This window comes from Setaria italica, chromosome III, assembly GCF_000263155.2.
Source record: "Setaria italica strain Yugu1 chromosome III, Setaria_italica_v2.0, whole genome shotgun sequence".
In the NCBI taxonomy this organism is placed as follows: Eukaryota; Viridiplantae; Streptophyta; class Magnoliopsida; order Poales; family Poaceae; genus Setaria; species Setaria italica.
In genome coordinates this window covers 9,212,912-9,236,841 of record NC_028452.1, presented here as the reverse complement: position 1 = coordinate 9,236,841, position 23,930 = coordinate 9,212,912, and the positions used below count along the sequence as shown (strand labels likewise).

Here is a 23,930-nt window from a genome sequence, read left to right as displayed (position 1 = left end):
CGTCCCCGACCCGATACGATAGAGCACATAGAGGGATCTCGAAGATCAACCGCAAGCGGCTCGACAAGCTCGACATCATCAAAATCTGGTGAGCGGATCGGCCCCCACCGGTTCGAATTCCGGCCGGTTTCTCTTGGATTCCTTTTGTTTTGCTGATTTTTGTTTGTGTGATTGTTGTTTTAGCGAGGAGATTTTGAACCCGTCGGTGCCCATGGCTCTGAGGCTCTCTGGGATCCTCATGGGTGAGTTCGATTTTGTTGGCGTCCCCAGCAATTTTTCCTCGCATTTTTCGGATGGGGTTTTTATGTGCTGTGCCCGAAATGCGTGAGCAGGTGGCGTGGTGATCGTGTACGAGAGGAAGGTGAAGCTTCTCTATGGTAAGTTGCTCTCTCTCTATTTTCTGGATATTTTTTATTGCTTAATGTTTTTGCCATCTCAAATTACTTGTGCGTTTCCTTTTCTCGCAGATGATGTGTCTCGGCTTTTGGTAAGAATTAGTTGAAATTTTGCCCAGATTATTTTCTGCATCCTGATTGATAGATTTGAATTCAGTTTGAGTTATTCTTGTGCTAACTTCTCGTGCAGATTGAGATCAACGAGGCATGGCGAATCAAACCGGCCACGGACCCCACCATCCTCCCCAAGGGTAAAGCCCAAGCTAAGTAAGTGAGCTCTTGGTCTCCATCCCTTTCTAAAAGCTTCTAGATGTTACATGTGGGTGTTGGGACCTTGTGCTTTGGCGTGTGAGTGCATACTGGTTATGTTGTTACTGAGGAGACTTGGTGTTTGTATCTCAGCTCTCCGAAAATGGAGATTGCTGTGTGAGTTCAGTCTGTGCTATGTTTATCTGATTGTTTGGATTGACGACTATTGTAATCTGGCTGGGATGTTCATGGAAGTTCATAGGAGAGAGATATGTTGTCAGATTGCTTGGATTGAATTGGTATGTGCTGCAATGTGTGTGCTATGCGAAATGTAAGTGGGATTTACAGCTAGCTTGTGATTGCCGTGGTAGCCTGCCGTCCTTACTCACTTGGCTCTTGGTATGCTTGCTGATGATACTTGCATCTGGTGTCTGACTTATGACTCAAAATGATCTTCTTTCACTGGCCTCATCAAGTCATCATCCAACTGTTTGCTCAAATTTTATCCGGGGGCACTGCATGTTTGGGGTAGATGGACTGTCTGACCTGGATGTTCTAGCTGTAGGTATAAGGGACTCAGGCAGGGATTATTGGCCTCTGCATTTATTCAAATTCATTGAACATTTGCCAGTCTCAGTTCTGCTTTTGTAACCTTGCTTTGTTTTTTTATTCATTTTGGGACATGAGAATAGGATATGGTTTGCATTTCGCATATTTAGTTGCATCCCGGTCAGTTTTTCCTTCCAATATGTGAGCGTCTTTGTGTCATTGGAGTCCTTTTGGCCTCTTCTTTAGCTTGTCCGTTTACTGGGTAAACAATATGCTGTACATGAAAAATAATGCTATCTTCAAAGGGGCGTCCATCACCTTTGAGAACTGGAAATAAACATCTACTGTCATTATTACTTCTTTCATTAGTACCATTGCATAACCCATTACAGCTGTAGTGTATCCCTTGGGAGTTTGTTTGAGAGTTAAATGTAATCTTTCCTGATATAACACCTTTTCTGGTTAAAAATTCTACGTACAATTTGACCTCATTGTTAGTGGCTCTTTCATAGCCAAAAGACCTCAGTTTCTCCCCTTCTGTGAATAGCATGGAATGTCTATGAACTGGTGATATAGGGAAGATTGTTCTTTGCTAAGAGTAAGAAAATAATGTGGCTTTCATAAAAATGAAAGAAATGTGGCATGCTTATCTGACATTGGAAATTCGTGCAGGTACGAAGCAGTAACGCTTCCAGAAAAAATTGTGAATATGGAGGTGGAACAGCCCATGATTTTCTCAGAGGCTGATGCTACCAGGTTCCGGGGAATGGTAATCCTAGGCAATTCTTTTCCTGACCTTGACCTGATTGTCTCCACTCGCCTGACTGAAATCTATCATGCCTGTTCAGCGATTGGATGATTTGGACGAACAGTATGTTAATGTCAACCTAGATGATGATGACTTCTCTCGTGCTGAACATCCTCACCAAGGTTTGTCTTTCTGCTCTTATGGATTTCTTTTGTGTTGCTTTAGGGAGTATTTTCTAACTCTAGGATATTTTTCTCAGCTGAGGCAGTGAATATCACCCTGGTCGATAATTTTGAGTCCGGGCTTGCAGAAACTGATGTGTTCAATCGTTTTGAGAGGTAATCAAAGCTACATACTTATTTTAATTTACCATTCTTTTATCATTTGCTGTTGTATGCTTCTTTTTCTTATTTTGTATCCAGTACAAATATAATTATGCAAAAATGCGTTGCATACAGATTTGACATAGCAGATGATGAGACCACAGTCAATATCACTCCTGATGAACACCCACAGGTTCCAAGTACTCTAGTTCCCTCCCCGCCTAGGCATGAAGACCCCCCTCAGCAAGAAGAGCCATATTATGCTGCCCCATCCCCTGTTCAAGAAGAACCTCAACAAGGTTAAATCAAGCACAAGATTTACTCTATGGTGCTGTATGGAAACAAGCGTGGAGTTTTTTAAGACTAGAAATTTTTTGTTTCCAAATGATAACGATTTTCATGTCAATTATTCATTGACATGTTATTTAAGTCGAGTGAAACTTGTACCAAAATTTTTTCCAGTTTATGTTTCTTCCTGAAAGCTAATGGTAATTTGCAGACTCTGTTAGCAAATTCTGGATAAACTTTTGTTTAATGAAATATCTAAAATATTATTCATGCTTTATCACCCATTGCCTATGTACATACTCAAATGGCTACAGCAGAACTCTTTCAGATTAAGTGACTAGGGAGTGCACTCTTGGTTGCAACTACTGAGTCTGCTAACTGCTATATGGCATATCTTACCCATTTTTTGGCATGCATTAGTTTCTCCCTTCATGATTTGTTTTTGGTTGACTAGTTACCTGATACTTTGACTGCTGAACATAATTTGACTACATGTGTTGTTGTATTAATGCCATGTTTGAAGTATCTTGTTTCAATTACTGATAGTTCTCTTGCAGGGGGTTCACTAGAGGAGCAAGAGGAACAAAAGATGAAGGTAAATATGATCCATGAAGCCTGATTACATCTAGGGTATAATCTATAGATGCAAAAGGGTTTGATTGTTTAGTTTGTTCTTTTTTACCTGAGCTAGCACTTTTCCTGGCACAGCAACAGCAACCACCTAAAGCATCAAAGCGGAAAGCACGTAGGAAACTCGACCAAGTGATTATGGACAATAACCAGATGATGATCCCAGGAAACATATATCAGACATGGCTGAAGGACGCATCTAGCCTTGTCTCAAAAAGGCGTAAAGTTAACAGCGTAAGTTTGTTTGATTAACCTGTTTTCCTGGAAATTTCTGTGCCGTGCATTCTAATTAAGAAAAATGATGTTTATCATACTTGCAGAATTTTGATTTTATTCGATCAACCAAGATAAGCGATCTCATGGACATGCCCCCGGTTGCTCTAATGTCTTACTTGGACAAGTCATCCTCAGAATTATATTATCCTAAGCCACTTGTGCAGCTCTGGAAGGAATGCACTGCAGTCAACTGTGCAAAAGCTTCATCTTCAGGTCTGATCTCACTTCATAATTTATAATTGTCTCACTTGAAGAAATTGTACTATTAACATGCTAAATGCTTATTTAAAAACCTTTACTGTTTATTACTTTCTTAAAGCAGGGCAGCCACCATCATCACAAGAAAAACAGCCTAGAAACTCGACACCTCATGAATTTCCACCTCAGGTTATTCTAGACTCTTTATTTTCTTAAAAAAATAACACCCTTTCCCTATGAGCCAATCATCATTACTATTATTAGCTTTTTTCCTGATGAGTGATTGAATTTGCAGACTGAAGGAGAATATGAGATGGAAACAGGACCTCACCCAATGGACTTCACAGATGGCATTGAAAAACTCAGAGGAAACGTGAGTGCGGAGTATGACAGAGCTTACAATACTCTGCATAGTGACCATAGTGTTACTCCTGGAAGTCCTGGTAAGTTGAGAAATGAATAAGTTTAAGTTGTGCGTGCTTATAGACAGTCAATGACATAAATCCTTTGCCAGGGTTAAGTCGGAGGTCTGGTTCGAGCTCTGGTGGCTCTGGACAGGGGTTTATACCATTGGATCCAGAAGTGCAATTGCCATCATCAGGAAGTGGAAGGTGACTGTTGACTAATAGTAATAGCATGTCACCTATATTAGTACTCTGAACTATGGTTATGTGATCTTTTGGTACTGAAAGAACTTGGCTATTTAAAGAATGCTTTCATGATCTCAACAGAATCTCCTTTTGTATATGCTTGTAAGTGTAGAAACTAAAGTGTAGAGTCTTCTTGATGAAGTGTCAGGCAAATAGAAAAATATCTAGCTCCCTTAGGTCCTTCGTTGTCTTGGTTAGGTTCTTATAGTGGCCATGCCATGGTTCTTGAGCAGGTCCAAGAGGAGGCAACATTCCTCTGGAAGAAGCTTGGGGAATCTTGATCCAGTTGATGAAGACTTTCCATTGGAGCAAGAAGTGAGGGACTTCAAGATGAGAAGGCTTTCAGATTTTGGGCCAACTCCTGGTTGGTTGCGTTTGTTTCCTTTATTCGCTATGTTATATATAAACATGTGAAACTGTTTTCTCGAGCATGTGAAACTGTTTGAACCAACATAGAATTAAACAGTTAACATTCGTTTCAGACCTTCTGGAAGAAACCGAACCAACTCAAACCCCATATGAGAAGCGCTCTGATCCTATCGACAAGGTCACAGAATCAATCCAGTCGTAAGTAGCCTGGGTAACTTAAGTTTGTTGAAGTGAAGTACAACAGATGCGCATACATTATCTGATGCTAGAGCCATATTCATGTAGGCACCTCAAACTACATTTTGATACCCCAGGTGGACCGCAATCTGAGTCACTGAATCTGCTAGCTTCAGGGATGACCACAGCCAGGGCAGCTCGACTATTCTATCAAATGACTGGTATTTATTCCTCTATTTTGCTTATACCAGAAAACATATAGTGTGGTTGATCGAGTAAATAGTGGTTGCACTGACATGATTTTTAAAAGTTATGCTAGCATTGTTGGCTTAATGCCTATTCGATGTTTCTGTAATTAGTTCGGCTTTACACTTTGGACGCTATGCAAGCATGCGTTACATCAAGGTTACTCAGCTGATATTGCCACAAAATTCGGCACCCTTTCTTTGAACCTATAACTTTATGGCTCCACACAGTTTTCTAATAATTTTGGCAAGTAATAGTTCTGACAAGTTTCACACTATCCTACACTATGCCGGCCAGATAACTTGTGCTCACTGAGTTTGCTTGAAATGTTTTACACTAGAGGAATGGCTAATCGGAAGTTTATCATAGCACTCACTCAATGTTTGTTCTGCAGTTTTGGCAACTTTTGATTACATCAAGGTTACTCAGCTGGAACCGTACGGGGACATCTTGATCTCCAGGGGAGTGAAGATGTGAACTGGTGCTGCAATGTTGCGAACAGTTTCGCTGCGGAGGTTCTTGCAGTGCACACATCCGTGTTAATATTTACGGCAGTTACATTTTGCACAGGAGGTCTTGTAGGATATATTATTATTGCTTATGCTGAAGAGAAGGAAAGGAAGCAAAGTGACAAGGCAGTAGATTTGTGTTATTGTTTATGCTGAAGAGAAGGAATAGAAGCAAAGTTATAAGGCAGTAGATTTGTGTTAAGTCACAGGAATGTTCTAAGCTATGTTGATAGGAAGCAAGTTATAGGATTGAAATCACATGACACATTGACATATATAGACAGGTGTTTACTGCGCTGCGCAGGCATATTAGGTTTCTTTGGTTCTATACTACTTATGGTTCAGGAAGGGTAGTGTAGCTAATCTTACCACTTTATACCTTGATTATTTATGCACCGCGTTGGGGACAGCACCGTTCTTGTTTGCCCTTCATTCTGATATTACCACCTCGACACTGCATATCTAGATGTAATATGCCTGATAATCATTAATTGCTAAAAAAAAGCTTAGCCTATCTGTTTTCGGATGTTTACGTGCTAAACTCCGTTTATATTTTTAAAAAAAACTTATCTGGTGTGTACACGTGTACACGGTACGCCCATATCCAATCGCGTGGGTCCGCCCCTGAGGTGGGCCGTGGGCCGTGCCCGTGAAATACGGACATATGTCCGCTTACAACTCTTCTTTAACCACGATTAACTACCTGCCCTAATATATACGCGACCGCTTAAACCGATATCTCTCCCCTCTCCTCTCTTTCTTCCTCTTCTCTTAACCTCTTTCCTTTCTTGGCCCCCCCTCTCCTAACATCTTTCCGTTCTTGGCCTATTATCCGATCTATCTACTTTCCGATTTCCATGGAGGCTGCTGTCGTGCAGGAGGAGCAGCACCATGAGCTGGCCCCGCAGCTGCAGTTCCCTCCTGGCTACCACTTCGTGCCGACCGAGCAGGAGCTCCTCAGCTACCTCCGCAGCAAGATCGAGGGCCAGGAGCAGCCTCTCGCCGTCGTCAACGAGGTCGCCATCCTCGACTGGCAGCCCGGCAGCCTCGTCGGTAAGCAAATTAATTAAACGCCTCTACATGCACGGTTGCGTTGCATCTGCTTAATTGCTGTGGTCCGATCCGACCCGTGTGCGTATGCGATGCGTGTAGAGGCGTACAAGGGGTACGGGGAGAACAAGTGGTACTTCTTCACGGTCAGGGAGCCGTCGTCGTCGAACAAGGAGGAGGAGCCCAACCGGAAGGTGAGGGTGCCGGGCGTCAAGGCGACGTGGAAGGCGACGGGGAGCGTGGCGCCCATCGCGGCGGCGAGAGCCAAGCAGCAGGACGACGGCGGGAAGCCCGCCGAGGAGGAGGAGGAGGAGGAGAAGGTCATCGTGGGCACCAAGAGGGTGCTCATCTACCAGTCCAGCGACGCCGAGGAGGATGGCAAGTGGAGCATGCACGAGTACATCTTGAAAGGCCACGCCAAGGTACGCACGCATATACATATATGTGTGCCACTCACGCGCACACTTTTTCAGAGTGAGCATTATTTGTTTGCGATGGATGAAAATATTGTTAGTACATAAATAAATGTTATAATTTACTATTCCATCAATCCGTGATCCCACGCGGATTAATAATTTTGAGAGACAGGGGTATTCAAAATTTACATATAAATAATTAGCACACATACCTAATAATTAAAATTATTTACATTATGTTGTCTCTAATATATTAAATATTATAACACAATACTCATAGATACACATGTACTTATCTTTAGTCAGCTACGATAGCTTTATTAGTTAGTAATTACTCTATACATTTTTTATCCATATTCATAGTTTTTTCACTTTGCATTGCACCTCCGTATATGTTTGATACGTGTTCAATTGAAACCTTTGAGCTATGTGTTTAATATGGAAATTATTATTCTCATCACTTCATCCCTACATATATACATAGTCTACATGGTGGCACACATCAAGCTTGTATAGCTTGAGTTAGTAGGTTTTATATTAACAACGATAAAGGTTAGTAATTTTGTAACATATATTGGTGTATTTTTGGATTTTTTTAATGACATGTGTGTAATTTAGATTCATATTTAAAGATACTAGAGGCTATTTGTTTATTGATATAGCAGGCATGGTAGTATACTAATATATATATATATATATATATATATATATATATATGCAAATTTAGAGGTTAAGTTATTTTTTATAGCGGCATATGTGGGTAATTTAGATAAAATATTGGGGGTTACTTTGGTTTATATTTTATAATGGTAGAGTTGATTACTTTAGACATACATTTAGGGGTTACCTCAGACTAATTTCATAATGGCAGAGGTGTGTAATTTTTTAGAAAATATAATAAATCCAGTTGCTATGACGATTCGAACTACTGGATTGATGGCCGAATGTTTTAATTTTTTATGAGAATTTCTAAAATTTATCTTTTTTTTCAGGACATCTTGTGAGAATTAACTGGAGGCTCCAAAGGGAGTCTAAAATTAGTAATAGTGAGATCGGATGGCAAATATTAGGAGCTATGCATTAAAGAGGACTAAAGCAATTTTGGAAAAAAAAAATGCAACTTTCTATTATCAACCACAAACTTTGTCATTTTTCTAACCATTGGATTGAAATCCATTTAGATTCATCCTTCCATGATAGAAAAATGAGATAAATTTGCAATTAATCTTAAATATTTTATTTATCCACCTAGAACATTTTTTCTTAAATCATGACATAATCTGGCAAAATTTTGCCAAAGATCTGTTTGCCATATTTTTTTGGAACTAGGACTTCACTACTGGAACATTTTTTTTTGAACCAAAACATTACAAATTAGACATAATCTTTGCCAAAAAAAATCTATCGGATAAATAACGCTTCTAAAAAAAACACTAGTTTCTAAAAAAACAACTCTTAATTCCAACTTCCAAGACACGTTTCCATCTCGGAGCTTGCAGCGTCAGCCCCGTGGCTTACCTGATTGGTCTAAAAAAATTTAGCGTATAGTAGGTGTGATGGGCACGATTCCCTTCTGCTGTTCTGTCTCGTAGCTTACCTGATTGGCAATTAAAGATTAAATTGCCCACTTTAATCTATGTTTGTATGTATATATTGATTGTTTTCGATGACATTCATGCAGATGGGGCAGTATGCCCTGTGCTCGATTCAAAGGAAGCAGCACTCGGACACCGTGGACAACGCCGGCGAGGGCACCAGCAGCCGCAAGAGAACTAAGGCCACTAACGGGGATCCGGGGAAGGCTAAGAAGAGGAGGACAACGAAGCCAGATACTCAACCAGAGGGATTGGTGCTGCAGCAACTACAAAGAGACAGGATCCATCGAGGCACCACTGAAACAGAAATCCAGGACAAGGAGAACTGCTACAAAGAGAAAGAATAAGGCTTCCGTGCAAGATGATGAGGGACAGCAGCACCAGGAAGTAGCACCCGTCAGCTCCGTCAAGCCGCCATTGACGCCGCCCCAGCAAGCTCCTTCCCAGGCGTTGCACCAAAGTGCTCCGCTCCTTTTCGCCGCACCGCTGCAGGGATACACATCACCCACAGATGGAATGCTCGGAGCTTCTGCCCCGATGCATGAAGAAGGCAGACGTGCGAACAGCTTCCAGTACGACGATGACATGCCCCTGTCCGACCTCGACCTCGAGAACATTATGACATTGTGCGAGCAAGAGGAGCGGCCACAGAGTTTCGCCGACAATGAGTTTATTACAGGCAGCCATGCTCAGTATCAACAATGCTATCAACAAGATGATCACGATATGTTTGGAGACCACGATCAGTATCTTTACCCAGAGCTGCAGAATTTCCCGGGCAACATTACACAGAACAACAGCAGCTGGAATCAAGGTCAGCTTCAGAATTACCAGCAGGAGATTATTGGAGGTGCCTTTGCAGCACCAGACCTTCAGCATACAGATGCTCAACACTATGGCCAATCGCCTTACGGGCACCTGTGCTACAGCTCTCCGCTTCCACAAACAGGTCACTATTCGTCTGACCACTTCACGGGGAGTGTTGAGGGTGACAGTGCTGCTTCCGGAAGCGATGGTGATATGGGTCTTACTGCTGCTGAGCTCTTTGCTATCGACGCGTTACGTGACTATGATCCTCAGGACTGCGTGGGCGCACAGGGTAGTGGGAGCAATCCAGAAGCCTTTCAGCGTCAGGATAAGCTGCTGTGGCCTTGTGGACAACAGCAGCATGCTGCCAGTGGCCACGGGTGCGATGGGCCGCCACCCTCTCGCTGTGTCTCTGAATTCTGGGAAAGATGATGAGGTGCTGGTCGTGGCGGGTATTTTTACGGTCCTTGGAAGGTAAAAGAAGGTGCTAAATATGTTAGTGACGAGTGACGACCTTCCTGTTGGTATAATTTTGCAGTAACTTTTTATACCTTCCAAGGACCGTAAAAACAGCCTTCTATGCGTGGTGGAGATTGCTGTACGGTGGAGACTTTGTTCTAGTTATTAAGTTATTACGAACTCTTTTTTGCAAGTTAGTTAGATTAAGTGTCTATGAACTAGAAATCCTAGTATTTGCATTTTCCAGTTAAAAGTAGTAGAGATCGAGTCGTGTGCTATATATGTTTGGCCTACCAAGACTGTTTCATAAGCTTGCTTGGTCTGTGCAGTTTTGTGGTTCCTCCCACATGGAATGTAAAAACTACCTTGTGGTGGTTATGGTTGTTGTTGGGCGACCGGGAGCTTTGCTAATAGTTGTGGACAATGGTAATACATTGGTGTCCCTCTTTAAAATTAGCTCTGTTTAGTGTTTAGGAGTATTTGTCAACATGATCTATCTAGCATTACCTACCGTGTTCCTTATATATATTATTTACTTGGGATAAAGTAGGGCAGAGGCGTATGCTATATATGTTTGTGATCTGCTAAAGTCTGTGCCTGCTAATTGATGATAGTATTAGCTACAAAATTGAGTGTGATTATCTTTGTATTTTCAACGAGGGAGTTATTGATAGTACATAGCTGTTGTTACATTATTCAGATGAATTATTCGGCGCTTTGTCACCCAAACTTTTCTGGATTGATTCCTGTGGTCGAGTTTCATATATTTATCCAAATAGGAAAAGGAATCTACTTATATCGTATTCAAAATCCACTAGAGCCTGAATTGAAATTCGATTTTTACAATAGATTGTGTGCACTGAGTTTGTGCGACTTAAAACATATATACGTGCTTTGTCAAATTAACACTTGAAGTAGTCGCCACCTTCCCCACCCAAACCAAACCTTGCTACCACCAGGCTACCAGCTGCGGCTTTCCTCTTCTGCCACCGGATCCTGCACCTCCTCACTCCTCAGGGCTTCCGCGCGAGCGGGCGGGGGCAGGGCGTCCAGCAGGGGGCTGAGCACCCGGAACCGGACGGAGTTCACCACGGGCACGAGCTGGAACACGCCGCGCTCGGCGCGGCGCGCCTGGTACCTCCCGAGCGCGGCGCTGACGGTGGCGACGTGCGCCCTGATGCTGGGAAGGTGCTGCCTGTACGCGTCCCACCCGTGCATCCCTGGGATCTTGTAGTACGTCTCCGTGATGAGGCGCAGCTCCTTGCTGAGGATGAGCTCGCGGCCCAGCGGGGTGACCCTGACCAAGCCGCTGGCTCCACGCCCGTGCAGCCTCGTGCCGAACTCGTCGCAGCGGCAGTACTTGAACCGCCTGCTCCGGAGCTTGAATATGAATACTACTGTCGTCATTGTAGAAGCTTGCTGCTGCTGAAACCATATCTGATTAGACCCCTTCTTGACGTGCTGTTCTTAGTATGTCCTTGACTGAGTCCTCGTGCGTTTCAGACGTGCGGTCCTCGGCGATCAGCGCCGGCTTGACAAGGCAAGTTAGAAAAAAAAAATCGATCGATCGATCGCCGCCACAACTAGGACGTACGCGATCGCGTCGCTTGGCGATGAGCACCTGCCGCAGGTATGCATCAGGCAGCACGATCAATCTCCTATCCTTCTGGACGATACTAGATTCAGTAGCCTATCAATCTGATCGACATATGCATCGGTTTCAGTTCGTCCCCTAGTAGCTACTCCATGCAAGTATTTCCCTTCTGCGACGAGACTTCGTGCATGTGTGCCGACCAATTGAGCTTTAATTAATTTGGTAGGTCTTCAGGACAGCAGCAGCAAGCTTCTACAATGACGACAGTAGTATTCATATTCAAGCTCCGGAGCAGGCGGTTCAAGTTCTGCCGCGGCGACGAGTTCGGCACGAGGCTGCACGGCCGCGGCGCGGCCGGCGCCGCGGTGAGGTGCACCCCGCTGGGCCGCGAGCTGGTCCTCAGCACGGAGCTGCGCCGCATCACGCTGACATGCTCCAAGGTCCCCGAGATGCGCGAGTGGGGCGCGACCAAGCAGCACCTGCCCAGCATCAGGGCGCACGCCGCCACCATCAGGGCCGCGCTCGAGAGGTACCAGGCGCGCCGCGCCGCGCGCGGCGCGTTCCGGCTCGAGCTCGAGCCTGTGGAAGACTGCGTCTCGTTCCGGGTGATTAGCCCCCTGTACGGCCTGCCTCCGCCCGCTCGCGAGGAGGCCCGAAGGAGGTGCAGGGTCCAGCGAGAGAGGAGGAGGTTGAAGCGCGCGGCAGCTGCAGGTTCGTCCGTACCCGAGAGGCCGCCGGTGATGGCGAATGAATTATAGGTCGTGTGCTGTGGTGCTAAAGGTGACGACTTCTTGTGTAGAGAACGTGAAAATATTGCTGTGATGATAATTGCTGACAAACAAAAACAGTTTGGCAAAATATCCTTTTCTTAGACGCCTATGTCTTTGTTCTGTGTTGCGTGGCACCGGCGTCACGTACGGCGTTGGACCTCCGACGCTACACGCCGCAGCGCGTACCCTACCTTTCCTGCGTGGCACCGTCGTCGTGCTACCAAGCCCGGCTCCAGCTGCCCGACACACGCCGCTGATCTCTTCCAGTGTCATCATCCCGACACCACCGGCCACCAGCTGACCCGGCGGTCTCCACGGACAGTGGGCTGTAAAGCATTCAAACCAACGATGGGCTTAATTGCCGCGGCATGATACTTTCCAGCCCAAAACTCCAAACGCGGGCCCGAATCCCAGACCGCAGTTGTATCAAGCACACCGTCTTCGACGGCGACGGTACGTACATGCGCCCCAGCACCAGCAGCAGCACGAAGCAGCGGAGCACCGTCAGGTTCCGGCGGAGGGCCGGTCTACGTAACGGCGGCGGGAGGAGGAGGGTCTGGACCGACTCCCGCCCGCCACTGCTTCCAATGCTGAGGCAACTGGTCCGATCGGGCAAGCTCGCGGACGCGAGGTGCCTATTCGACGCAACGCCGCACCGCGACGAGGTCGCCTACGCCACGCTCCTCGCGGGCTATGCGGCCGCTGCCGACTTCCCCAGCGCGATGGAGCTCTTCTCCCGCCTCCGCGCCTCCTCCCCACCCCACGCGGCAGCGGACCCGTTCGTCCTCAGCCCCGTCTTCAAGGCGTGCGCTTCCGCGGCCGCGGCCGCCGATGCCGGGATCCTCCGGCATGCCGCGGCGCTGCACGCGTTCGCCGTCCGCTCATCGGCCGTCTCCTCCGTGTTCGTCTCCACGGCGCTCGCGGACGCGTACGCCAAGGGCGGCCGCCTCGACCTGGCGCTCCAGGTGTTCGACGAAATGCCGTGCAAGAACGTGGTCTCGTGGACCACGCTCGTCGCCTCGCTGGCGCGGGCCGGCCGCCGCCACGACGCGCTCCGCCGCTTCGCCGAGATGCGGGCCTCCGGCGTGGCCTGCGACTCCCACGCCTACGCGGCCGCGCTCACGGCGTGCGCCGACGCGGGGCTGCTGCCGCGCGGGCGCGAGGTGCACGCGCTCTGCGCCAAGCTCGGACTCGACGCCACGCCCTACGTCGCCAACACGCTCGCTACGCTGTACGCGCGATTCGGCGACGTGGACCGCGCGCTAGCCGCGGTCAGCCGCATGGGCTCGCGCGACGTTGCCGCGTGGACAACACTGATCGCCTCCTACGTCCAGACCGGCCGTGAAGAGGAAGCCATCGAGGCGTTTGTCAGAATGCTTCACGACGAGTCATCAAATTCTGCGGCACCCAATGAGTACACTTTCTCTGCCGTTATTGCTGCGTGTGCAAATATTGAACGTGTCTGTCTTGGAGAGCAGTTACATGCACAAGCTGCACAGAGAGGGCTATCTCATTCCCGCTCTGTGGCGAATTCCCTTGCCAAACTCTATGCGCGCTGTGGCCGTCTTTCAGCTGCTCATGATGTGTTCCGGGGGAGTGTTGTCAAGGATGTTGTCTCTTGGAGCGCAATTATATCAGGATATGCACAGGAAGGCTTTGCAGAGGAGGCTTTTGCCTTGTTCTCAGAAATGAGGCATCATAGCAGTTGCCCTCGGCCGAATGAGTTTACTCTTGCCAGTCTCTTGAGTGTGTGTGCAAGTGCTGCAGCAATGGATGCCGGACGCCAGCTGCACGTACTCGCTGTGGCTGCTGGACTTGAACACCATGCGATGGTCAGGAGTTCGCTCATTGACATGTATGGAAAGAGTGGTAGCATGTCAGATGCTGATCTTGTATTTTCCAACCGCACTAGCGATGATGTGATCTCATGGACTGCTATGATCGTTGGGCATGCTGAGCATGGTCACAGCAAAGAGGCACTTGAACTGTTTGAGGAAATGTGCCGTGTCGGGCTAAAGCCAGACCATGTTACATTCATGTGTACCTCCACTGCTTGCCTCTTCATGCAGGGGAGTTGAGCTTGGATTGAAATACCTCAATGCAATGAGCAAAAGGTATGGAGTTGAACCTTCAAAGGAGCATTATGGTTGTGTTGTTGATTTGTTGGGCAGAGCTGGTAGAATACATGAGGCTGAGGAGTTGATTGGAAGAATTGCTGCCAATGAAAGAGATGGTGTGGTTTGGACATCTTTGCTTAGGGCATGTGCAGCTCGAGGTGCAGAGGAAACTGGAAAGAAAGCTGCCGAGAGGGTATTGCAGGCAGAGCCATGGGGTTCAGGAGCACATGTGGTAATGGCAAACCTCTATGCCAGCAAAGGGCAGTGGCGTGAGGCAGCCCAGGAACGCCATTTGATGAAGCAGAAAGGTGTTGTAAAAGGGGCAGGTTGGTCATCTGTCGAAGTTGGAGGGGAGGACAGAGGGGTCGGAGTGTTTGTTTCAGGAGACCGGACAAATCCCCAGGACAATGCCATCTATCTAATGCTTGACTTGATGTACTACGGAGCTGGAATGGTTCGCCATATCCCTGATCAGTTGCATTTAGGATCTGAAGTGGAGCTAACAGTTAACTGAGTAATCCTGAAAGAATCAGTTACTGCAAGGGAGAAGTTTACAAGTGTCCTTACCATGATGTAACATCCCATTTACAGGACATATAAGGTTTGGTCATTTCATTTCTTTTGTGCTACTGCTTTGTGGGAAATCTGAATACTAATGCTGGATCTGGATACATGCCTTGATAAGGTGGCTGCAACATTTAGCATTTCAGACATGCAGGGTGCTGTGGTGCACTGAATTCCAGTCCAATCAAGTATTCTAAAAAAGGAATTATATTCCAATCAAACTAAAGCAGCTGTGGTGCATTGATTTCTGCATCAGACTCGTATTAGTCTACTAAACTGATGTAACATTGGTGCATTGCCCAGTGGCTCCGAGAGAAGCATGAATGTGACTAGCTGCCTGTTGAACTTTTTTACAGAAAAAGCATCCTGGTTGTTCAGGTTGTATTCATCATTCTTGTGAAGGGAGCCCGGCCACCACATGGAAGGAAACTCACTTTCTTTCTTTCGTTTTCAAAAAAGGAGGCAATTCACTTTCACAATAACATTTCCATATTCCGTGCTGCAGTGCTCTGTAATTTGTATAGAGATGGTAAATTGTTTCTTGACTGACTTGTTGATTCCTTGGTCTATGTTCTTGTAAAGGCTGATAATGTCAATCCTCATGCTACAATAATAGAGGGGTTACTTTTATCCCTTGTGCCAACTGATCATATGATATTTTTACAATGTTGACAATAGATAGATGCCTATTCTATTGTACAACCTTTTGACTTTTGTCTCTGTGTTGAATGCCATCTCTTGGTGCAAATTTCCTGTGTCTGGTTTCATGAGCTAGATGCTATCAGATGTGTGTGTTTCCTGTTAATTTTTGGAGAACCAAGTACGCTGGTTTCATGAGTAGTAATTGAATGGAATCTGGATATTCAAAGTGCACGGGGAATTTTTGCCATGGGATCAATCAGCAAAGCAGCACTGTAAATCCCCTTTTGGATATGATTATTGCATCTTTCTTTTGTATATATCTTTGCAGGAAGCAGGTGAGGCCCAGAGCAGAAGCTAGCTGCACTAACTACGCATTATATTTGGGCAATGGTAGGGTTAGGGTAGGAGCACTTGGGGTTAGAAAGGAACAAAAATCCCCGGTGATAGATACTAATGGAGTGGTAGCAATGATGCCGCTTTGGTGATGGAGCTTAGCTTAGGCTCCGGGAGACGCTTTAACTAACCCCCATCCTACTCATCTCTCCATCCACAGCCGTTTACAAAGCTTTATCCGGCTGTGACTCCGAGGCACCAAACCAGGGCAGGCCCTACCCGGAATCATAAGCCATGACTATGTCTCAAAAGCGCCTCAGGTCCGTAGTATCACACTGGCACTACTCTAATCTCTGCAATGATGGAGTCAGAGCCGCCCGATCGATCAGCTTCTCCAAATTGCACTACTGGTAGAAAGAATAAAAGGGAACAGATCACCACTAATCAAACGATCAAGGACAAAGCAAAGCTACCGCTCTAGTATCTACTTAGTAATAGTTTACTATTATCACTACACCTCCTTCCCTAACCTTCTAGAAATGAAAAGAAAGTTAAAAAAAAAAGATTTCTTTGCTTTCATGTGTAGCACCTCAGGAGCAGAGGAGCTCCGTTTCCGGTGCTAGAATGTTTTAGGTGCTGGTCACTCGTAGCTCCACTGGTACGGAGGAGCAGGGAGGATACCCTTCCCTCCTTGGTAGCCGACGTGTTGAGCCCAGGGATGACCACCTCGAAAAGACGGGACAGCTCGAATCAAACCGATCGTGCCCGCGGAGCCGGGGCGAGTCTGAATTCTAGGTGGCCGTGCGTGCCGAAGGATCCGCGATAATTGCCGGAGGAACATACGGCTCGGGCGCTTGGCTGCGGGGGGGAATCGCGAATAAAACCCGACGGAGACGAAGCGAGGGCGTGCGCTTCCGTCGCGGCAGTGACTGTTGACGAGCGAGACAAGGGCAGCGGATGAGGTGCGAAAAGGGGTTAGGAGGATAAGCACGAAGGGGTCCTAATTTGGGGGGCACTTGGCGCTTGGAAAGGATGAACAAAGCCGCTTTGGGTTGGGGCAGCGGCAAGTGGTTGGGCAAATAAGAGAGCACGGAAGCGATGCCTTTATTTTGGCTGCGGCATCGGGTTCGGATTCGATGCTTTGACACGCGGAAGGTATATATCCGTTCCTTAACACGGTGGTTCCGTTGAATTCGGGTGGGCTTTGATGCCACAAGCGGGCGAGCACTGCAGCGTGATGGCGAGGCGAGGCTGCTGGTGGGAATAATCGGGTGTTCTCAAAGCGCAAAACAGAATCGTCCATATGCTTATCGGGTATTACGCTTCTGCTCCAGTTGGGTCAGTCAGGGCGTATGGCCTCTTGGTTATCAAGCGTTTTTGTCAATACTTCTCAGCAAGCGCCTGTAGCTCAGTGGATAGAGCGTCTGTTTCCTAAGCAGAAGGCCGTAGGTTCGACCCCTACCTGGCGCGCATTCAGTACCTGTTATTCTCTTTTCCAGTTTGTAACATTCAGTACTGTTTGAAGAAGTTTTTAAGAAGACTTTACTCATGTCATTTTTTTAAACCACACTGCAGTCCCATGTGCTTCTGTTGCTCTTCTTCTAAACAAGTGCCAAACTGGCAAACTAAATATCTCAACCAACCAGCAAACCTAAAACTAACCAAAGTTTCCTAGGCGCGGGCGTGCGCAATGGCGTAGCTAGCCATATCACCCAGTTGCCCGACATGATTACAGTTATCCTGCACCATCACCAATAGTCAATCATTGCCCACGCACTATTCAAAGCCATGTTAGTACGTGCTTCACCAGCAGGAGCTCTCCCCTTTTCGCAGCCAAAGGTCAAGGCCACAAATCTACGCTTTGACGCAGGAGCTCCGCTCGCGCATGTCTACCACAAATCAAAAGCAACGCACGACCCAATCACCGGCGACGCCCCGCGCGCTAGCCCTAGCGATACTAAACTTGCTCGGGCTGCGACGGCGACGAACGGCGGGTCACGCCGCCGTGTCTCCCCACCAAATCCCCCTCTTTTTGTTAATATATGCGGATCCTTTTGGTGCGAAGTGAACAAGTGATGCGCCAAACGCTAGGTTGCATATTTCTCGGCGATCCGACCCCGACGATCCCCGCTCGCGAGCCGGCCGGCACCTCACATGCGGGGTGAAGACGACCCCCGCTCTGCCTCCCTGCCGCGGCACGGAGAATAATTTACAGCCTCCTAGGCTATGTGAACTAGAGGTAGCGGCTAGCTCGAGCACCAGAACCTGCTTTTTCCTCGAGCCTTTAGGCAGAAATCAAATTGTTCCAATCTTCCATGATGCTCGCGCTTTTGTTTTGTGCTGGAGAAACGGGGGAAAGGGGCGCCCTTTTTAACCCCTTTCTGTGAATCATGCAGGGTTTTTTTTATGCGTCGCAGTGATGCGCGTTTTTCTTTTTCTTTTCGCGAACGCTAATGATGCGCATGTGCTGGGGGATCGAAGTGCTGGGTGTGGTGCCCCGTGTTTTTTTCTTTTCACTCTAGTTTAATTCGCATTATCAGTTGTAGGAGCCGTCTACCTTGCTAGGTAGGCGAAAGAATATGGTTGATGATCATTAGAGAAGGTTCAGGCGCTTGCTTACACGTAACCGGGCTGGGGCTAGGGCGCCGACGGCAACGGCTGCCGTTGTTTCGACGTGTCTCGTCGGCTGCTGCTGCTGCCGCGCCAAGTCTTATTTAGTTCCTAATTTAGGAGAGGCAAAATTAGCATTTTACCATAAATGCGACACTGTAGCGTTTCATTTGTATTTGTGAATTATTGTCTAAATATTGACTAATTAGGCTCAAAAGATTCGTCTCACAAAGTACAACAAAACTGTGCAATTAGTTTTTGATTTCGTCTACATTTAGTACTCCAATGCAAGTTTAATGTGATGGGAACTCTTCTTTTTGCATAGTGTCAAAGTTGGGAGTTAGGGGTGAAGTAAACAAGGCCAAATAAATCGTCGGCAAAGCGAAAGCGGGGTAACAAAAGGCACCCACACGTGTGCACAGCGCCCGCTCGTGTCCCGTCCTGTCCCAGTTACACGACCCGTCCCGGCGTCCCGTCCTCTCCTCGGCGCGCGGCGCGCTGCCCGCCCGGCTGGCCGGCTCGCACGGCCAAAAGCGGCCGGGCAATAGCTGCTACTGGCTGCCTCCAAAGAGAAGCAGGTGAGGAAGGGGAGGGAAGGGCCGGCCGGTTGTGCACGCACGTGTCAGCCGCCTTGAGCCATCAGCCGTGGCATTGGCTCCACACAGCTGCGATCGCGAGACACTGATCTGACCGGTCTGGCTGGTGTGGTTTAGGGTGTTGGACTTTCGGTCCCATCCCCATCCGCGGTGCTTTACGCAAATGTCAGCTAGTAGCAGCAGTATCCAATTTGAAACGCCGGAGAGTCCCGGAATTTTGCAAGCTGCGCCGTCCGAATCCCGATGTTCCAAACGAGTCCAGGACGCTGCTGCGGCTATCGCCGCACGGCCAGCCACTCTGCTGCACGTACGAGTACCAACTACCAAGTCGTACTCGTGGTCTCGTGCCTTCCGGGGCGCCTGACAAACCGTGGTCGCACGTACGCGAAGACAGACAGGTCCACGGGCGGTTGTACGAGAAAGTGGCCTCTGGATCTCAGCAGCAGCAGAGAGCCCTTCCTCAGTTCCTCTCAGCAAGAGTCGGCCAGGATCCACGTGAGAGACATTCGTGCCGAGCGCCGGCTTCGGCGCGAGGGCCAGCACCAGTGCACCACCCACCAGGCCACCAAGGGTCCAGGGACCAGGACGCCCTACAGGCTGCAGCAGCCAGCGCCAGCAGCAGCGGCAGGACGGGCTCGGCGGGGTGTCATCGGCATGAGCATGGCACGCGGGGCATATGCGCTGCCTGCCTGCCTGCGCTGCAAGCTGGCGCCGCGCCGGCCGGGGTCAGCCGGGCCTCGTGCCGTCGTGCGTGCCACTGCCCGTCCCCCTGGCCCGTCAGGGTTTCGGGTTTATTGCCTGCTCCTGCTCGCTCGGAAGCGGGCGGAGTTATTCGCTTCCTGCCGTGACCTCATGAAGATGTTTGCGAGCTCATTATTACGCCGTGTCTTCAGTTAATCGGGGCGGGGCCCGAAACCTAGCATGATCCCGGCCGTCTGCCGCTTTCTTGCGATACTTGGTCAGAAAACCGCCGGAACACGAACACAAATGTGGCGGCCAAACGGCTTTGCGTGCTCGTAGTCGTATAGCACTGAAAATCCGTTCTTCAACCCAATCGGTGCCGCTCGCTAATCTCTCCTTTTGACCTCTGCGCGTGTGTGTGTTCCACAAGACAGAGCTTTTCAGTTTTCAGCATTGGGAGTCACTGCATTCGGCGCATTGAGAAGTTCATGGACCGCCCCTGCCGCTGCCGGTTCGTGACAAGCAGCGTCCTTCCAAGCATCGCTCGGAACAACGGAACGGGGAAAAAGGGAAAGGGGGTGGGGCGATGTGGACGCGAGTGCTTCGTCCCAAGTGGGCGTGTATGGAAAACATAGAAAAAGCGCGGCCCGGGCCGAGCTCAGACCGAGACCATCGGCCTGCTGTAGCAGCCAGCTGCGCAAGCCTAGCACACGCGCGGGACCGCTGCAGGGAGCGCGCCAGAGAAGAGACATCCGAGTCCATCTCGGCGTTGTTTGGGCTGATCGAGGTCGGAATCGATGGCCCCGCGCACGAATCTCCGAGCCGGGCCAGGCCAATGGCGACCCTGCCAGGCACACTGAGCCACACGGCCAGTGCTTCGTGAGACGTGGTGGTTACGTGCACATATATTTCGTCTCGTCTGATGGGGCCCCCAGCTCCGACACCCCCGTTTGAGAGCAAATTTGGTTCGAACAGTGTTGGGGAATGAATGAATGAATAGCAAGACTGTACGAGAAAATTTGATCGTGTTGCTTGTATGGACTGGATTTTCAACTAGATCGAAGGCCTAATTCAAATTTACTGCACGTAGTCACTTCTCACTTAGCTTAATCATAACTCCCAAAATGAAAAACAACATATTTTTACGTTTTCCTTTTGACCCAGCATCTACTACTACTACCGCACGAACCAATTTGGTAGTTGCAATGTTCAGCCGGCTCGGAACAGCCTTCAAACGGCTGCAGCTGCGGCTGGGGCTAGCAACCCAACCACTCGGCTGCCGACCCAACCAGCTGTCGTAGATTGTAGTTGTTGTCTGACCGACTGCAGCAATTCTTGTAGCGATTGCTGGGCGTATCGGCGTGCAGTTGCTACAGCCACTATACTAAGCAGGCTGGTTGTATGCATACTTGTATCCACAACACAATCATTATTATCTTATAATCATCACACCTCTTCAAATCTTCAAAACTTAAGGTTGTACAGTTTTATACTAATGTGCGAAGGAATAAGATTTACATCCATCCATCAACAGTACCAAATTCTCTAACAATTTAAAACACCGTATGCCCATATAAAACACACAAAGGGAAAAAAAGAAAACACTATCTAGAGTACTAAGAGTCAGATAAATGTATTTAACACACAAAAGTCCACAGATAAAGGCCCCAGAAATGGCCTATATAAACCCACCATCCACCTCACTTCGGCCAAAGAATTTCAAGTAGCAGCAGCTCTCAGCTCACACCCTCTCCACTCCACTCTCCCAGACCTTTCAAAAAACCCAGGCGAAGCCAAAGCCCCCGGAACGCCACCACGTGGTAGCCGGCCGGTGCCGCAAGCTACGAAGCTACAAGCACGGTGCCAGACAGCCATGGTGGCCGCCGGAGCAGCGCTGCGGCTGCGCCTCCTCTACCGGATGCTTCGCGTGGGGGAGCTCCTCGCACTCGTGGCCTTCCTCTCCTGGTCGTCCTCCCGCGTGCCGTCCGCGGCCGCTGCGGTGCTGCGGCTCGCCGGGTCGCTCCTCCTCAACGCCCGCTTCGTCTTCGTGCTCGGCAACGCCATCGTGCTCCTCCTCTTCGCGCTGTCGAGACACGACCTCTCCTCCTCTTCCAACCAGCAGCAGACGAGCACGGCCAGCACGACCGCCACCCCACCGCCACCGCAGGCCGCGCAGGCCGCCGCCAGCGCCAGCTTCCCTTCCTTCGCCACGCCAGCTCCGACGCCTTCCAGCACCTTGTTGGAAGAAGTCGCCTCCTTCGCCACGCCGGCGGCTCCACCTCCTGCATCCGTGGAGGCGCCGGAGGTGGTAGCAGCAGCCCCGGCGGCGCCCGAGCCGGCGCACGCGGCCGCGGCGTTCGAGGACAAGCCGGCGGTGCGCGTGAGCAAGCTGGCGCGCGCGCCGAGGCGGAGCAGGTCCGAGAAGATGGGCCCGCGGCTGGCGCGGCGCGCCGTGTCGCCCGAGCTGCGGCGCTCCGAGTCGGAGAACGGGCGACGGCGGCGGTCGTCCGTGACGGCGCGCGACGCGCAGGCGTGTTGGGGCATGGACGACGCGGACGAGTTCCGGCGCACGGTGGAGGCGTTCATCGCGAAGCAGACGCGGTTCCACCGCGAGGAGTCCATGGCCGTGGTGGCCGGCGGCGGGGGAGGCGGCCACTGCGGCGCCGCCGCGGCCTTCACCGGCGGCGCCCTCGCCGTCGTCGAATAAAGTTGACGTAGCGGTGGAACGGCCCTGTGCAAAGTACATAAAGGAGAAGCTTCCCTTGCTGAACTTGTCGATCTCGTGTTCATAGTCTCGCCAAGGGGCTCTGCCCCTGCTCTTCAGATCTGGACGTCCTTCTTCTTTTCAGTTTCTTTTTCTTGTCGCATTTCTTCGTTTCGCCCATAGGAACCTGCGAGGCATCGAGTTGACGGGGGTTTTGGAGCCGTTGGATCGTGGATCCAGCAGAGCGATCGAAAATCCTGTGGGTCTGACGACGAAGGAAATGGACCTGAAATTTGCATGCATGATGGTCTTTCGAGTTACGCGGGAATGCATCGTGAATTCGGATGTTACGTTTCTGATTGTACTCTCCAAATTTCTTTCTTTCCGGAGACTTGGATGAACGGCGAACAAGCCGGCCGGCGCCCGTGCGGCAAGTGACACGACGCGTCAGGAAACCCAGAATCAGATTCGAACAGTGGCACAGCATCGACAGTAGGGAGAGTGGAGACGCGTTGCATGCAAATGCTCTGTGCCCAGAGGGAGGTTCTTCAGTTTCCGGACCGCAGGCTCTGGAGAGCACGGCACGGCCGCGTGCATGTGCCCGCGAATTGAATCCGAGTCTGACGTGACACGGGTGGCGGGTGGTACAAATGGCAAGCTTTTGCTTGCTCGATATGTCCCGCTCCGTGGTTGCCCTCTGGTTCCTCGGAAAAGATTGATCGACCCGTCGACTCGGCTCGTGCCCGCCCGCCGGACAACACACCTTGCGTGGAGTGTGGGAGTCCGCGACCGGGCACGCACCCGCCCCGTCCGTCTCCATCCGCTGTTTCTCCCGGGGGGCCCTACGCCTACACGGCTACACGAGGGAGAGAGAGAACGGAAAGGAGACGGACGGAACAAATTCCTTGTTCCCCTTGGGAAGGGATTTTGATTTTTCAGCGATTCGCCATTAGCGAACGAGCCCAGCACCGCACCACCTCCACGGCTCCACTCCACTCCACCACTCGGGTTGGCGGCGGCAGCCTCTTTGCCGGGCGTGCTCGGCTGATTCCTTGCGGAGTCCCGCGGGGAGGCGTCGGAATGTTTGGCGAAGCGAGAAATCTTTTCGGGACTTTCTTGCGTTGGATCTCTGGCAGTCTGGCTAGCCCATGCGCGCTCAGCGTCGGGTGATTGGTGGTTGATGTGTTCCAGGGGAGAGGGGCGTGTCTCCGTTCGGTGGTCTGTTGGTGCGTTATACGGAGAGGGTCAGAGGGGGTTCCGGTCGTTTTCAGCGAGTTCTTGTTCGATTCGCATAATAAGGCCGCCCTGCTTGCTTGGTTGCTTGCCTGCCTGTCCAATGGAATCTGCCGCCAAGTGCTCCAGTCCAGTATCCAACAACGGCGGAG

General features: G+C 49.5%; 4 protein-coding genes and 1 non-coding gene across 5 annotated transcripts; all 5 read left to right on the top strand.

Annotated features, from left to right (window-relative positions):
- The first annotated feature begins 43 nt into the window (after positions 1-43).
- On the top strand, positions 44-6,016 carry LOC101782117 (sister chromatid cohesion 1 protein 1). The gene is made up of 19 exons (XM_022825034.1): positions 44-88; positions 184-242; positions 333-377; positions 468-487; positions 586-662; positions 1,866-1,962; positions 2,042-2,123; positions 2,201-2,279; positions 2,400-2,563; positions 3,110-3,147; positions 3,261-3,416; positions 3,503-3,671; positions 3,778-3,845; positions 3,952-4,099; positions 4,171-4,267; positions 4,540-4,670; positions 4,789-4,873; positions 4,961-5,073; positions 5,493-6,016. The coding sequence occupies exons 2-19, from the start codon at positions 212-214 to the stop codon at positions 5,573-5,575; spliced, it is 1,683 nt and encodes a 560-aa protein (XP_022680769.1). The 5' UTR covers positions 44-88; positions 184-211; the 3' UTR covers positions 5,576-6,016.
- Positions 6,017-6,464: 448 nt separating this feature from the next.
- LOC101781721 (NAC domain-containing protein 83) lies at positions 6,465-9,015 on the top strand. The gene is made up of 3 exons (XM_004963509.1): positions 6,465-6,656; positions 6,831-7,079; positions 8,755-9,015. Exons 1-3 carry the CDS (start codon positions 6,465-6,467, stop codon positions 9,013-9,015), a joined length of 702 nt encoding a protein of 233 aa, XP_004963566.1.
- A 3,724-nt stretch (positions 9,016-12,739) lies between these two features.
- Positions 12,740-15,622, top strand: LOC101781326 (putative pentatricopeptide repeat-containing protein At3g47840). Its single transcript, XM_012844700.2, has one exon. It carries the CDS (start codon positions 12,760-12,762, stop codon positions 14,374-14,376), a length of 1,617 nt encoding a protein of 538 aa, XP_012700154.2. The 5' UTR covers positions 12,740-12,759; the 3' UTR covers positions 14,377-15,622.
- Positions 15,623-17,351: 1,729 nt separating this feature from the next.
- TRNAR-CCU lies at positions 17,352-17,424 on the top strand. The gene has a single exon. It is a non-coding gene; the product is annotated as a tRNA-Arg (tRNA).
- Positions 17,425-21,537: 4,113 nt separating this feature from the next.
- LOC101764694 (predicted GPI-anchored protein 58) lies at positions 21,538-22,895 on the top strand. Its single transcript, XM_004961051.3, has one exon. The coding sequence runs from the start codon at positions 21,715-21,717 to the stop codon at positions 22,546-22,548; it is 834 nt and encodes a 277-aa protein (XP_004961108.1). The 5' UTR covers positions 21,538-21,714; the 3' UTR covers positions 22,549-22,895.
- The last annotated feature ends 1,035 nt before the right edge of the window (positions 22,896-23,930 follow it).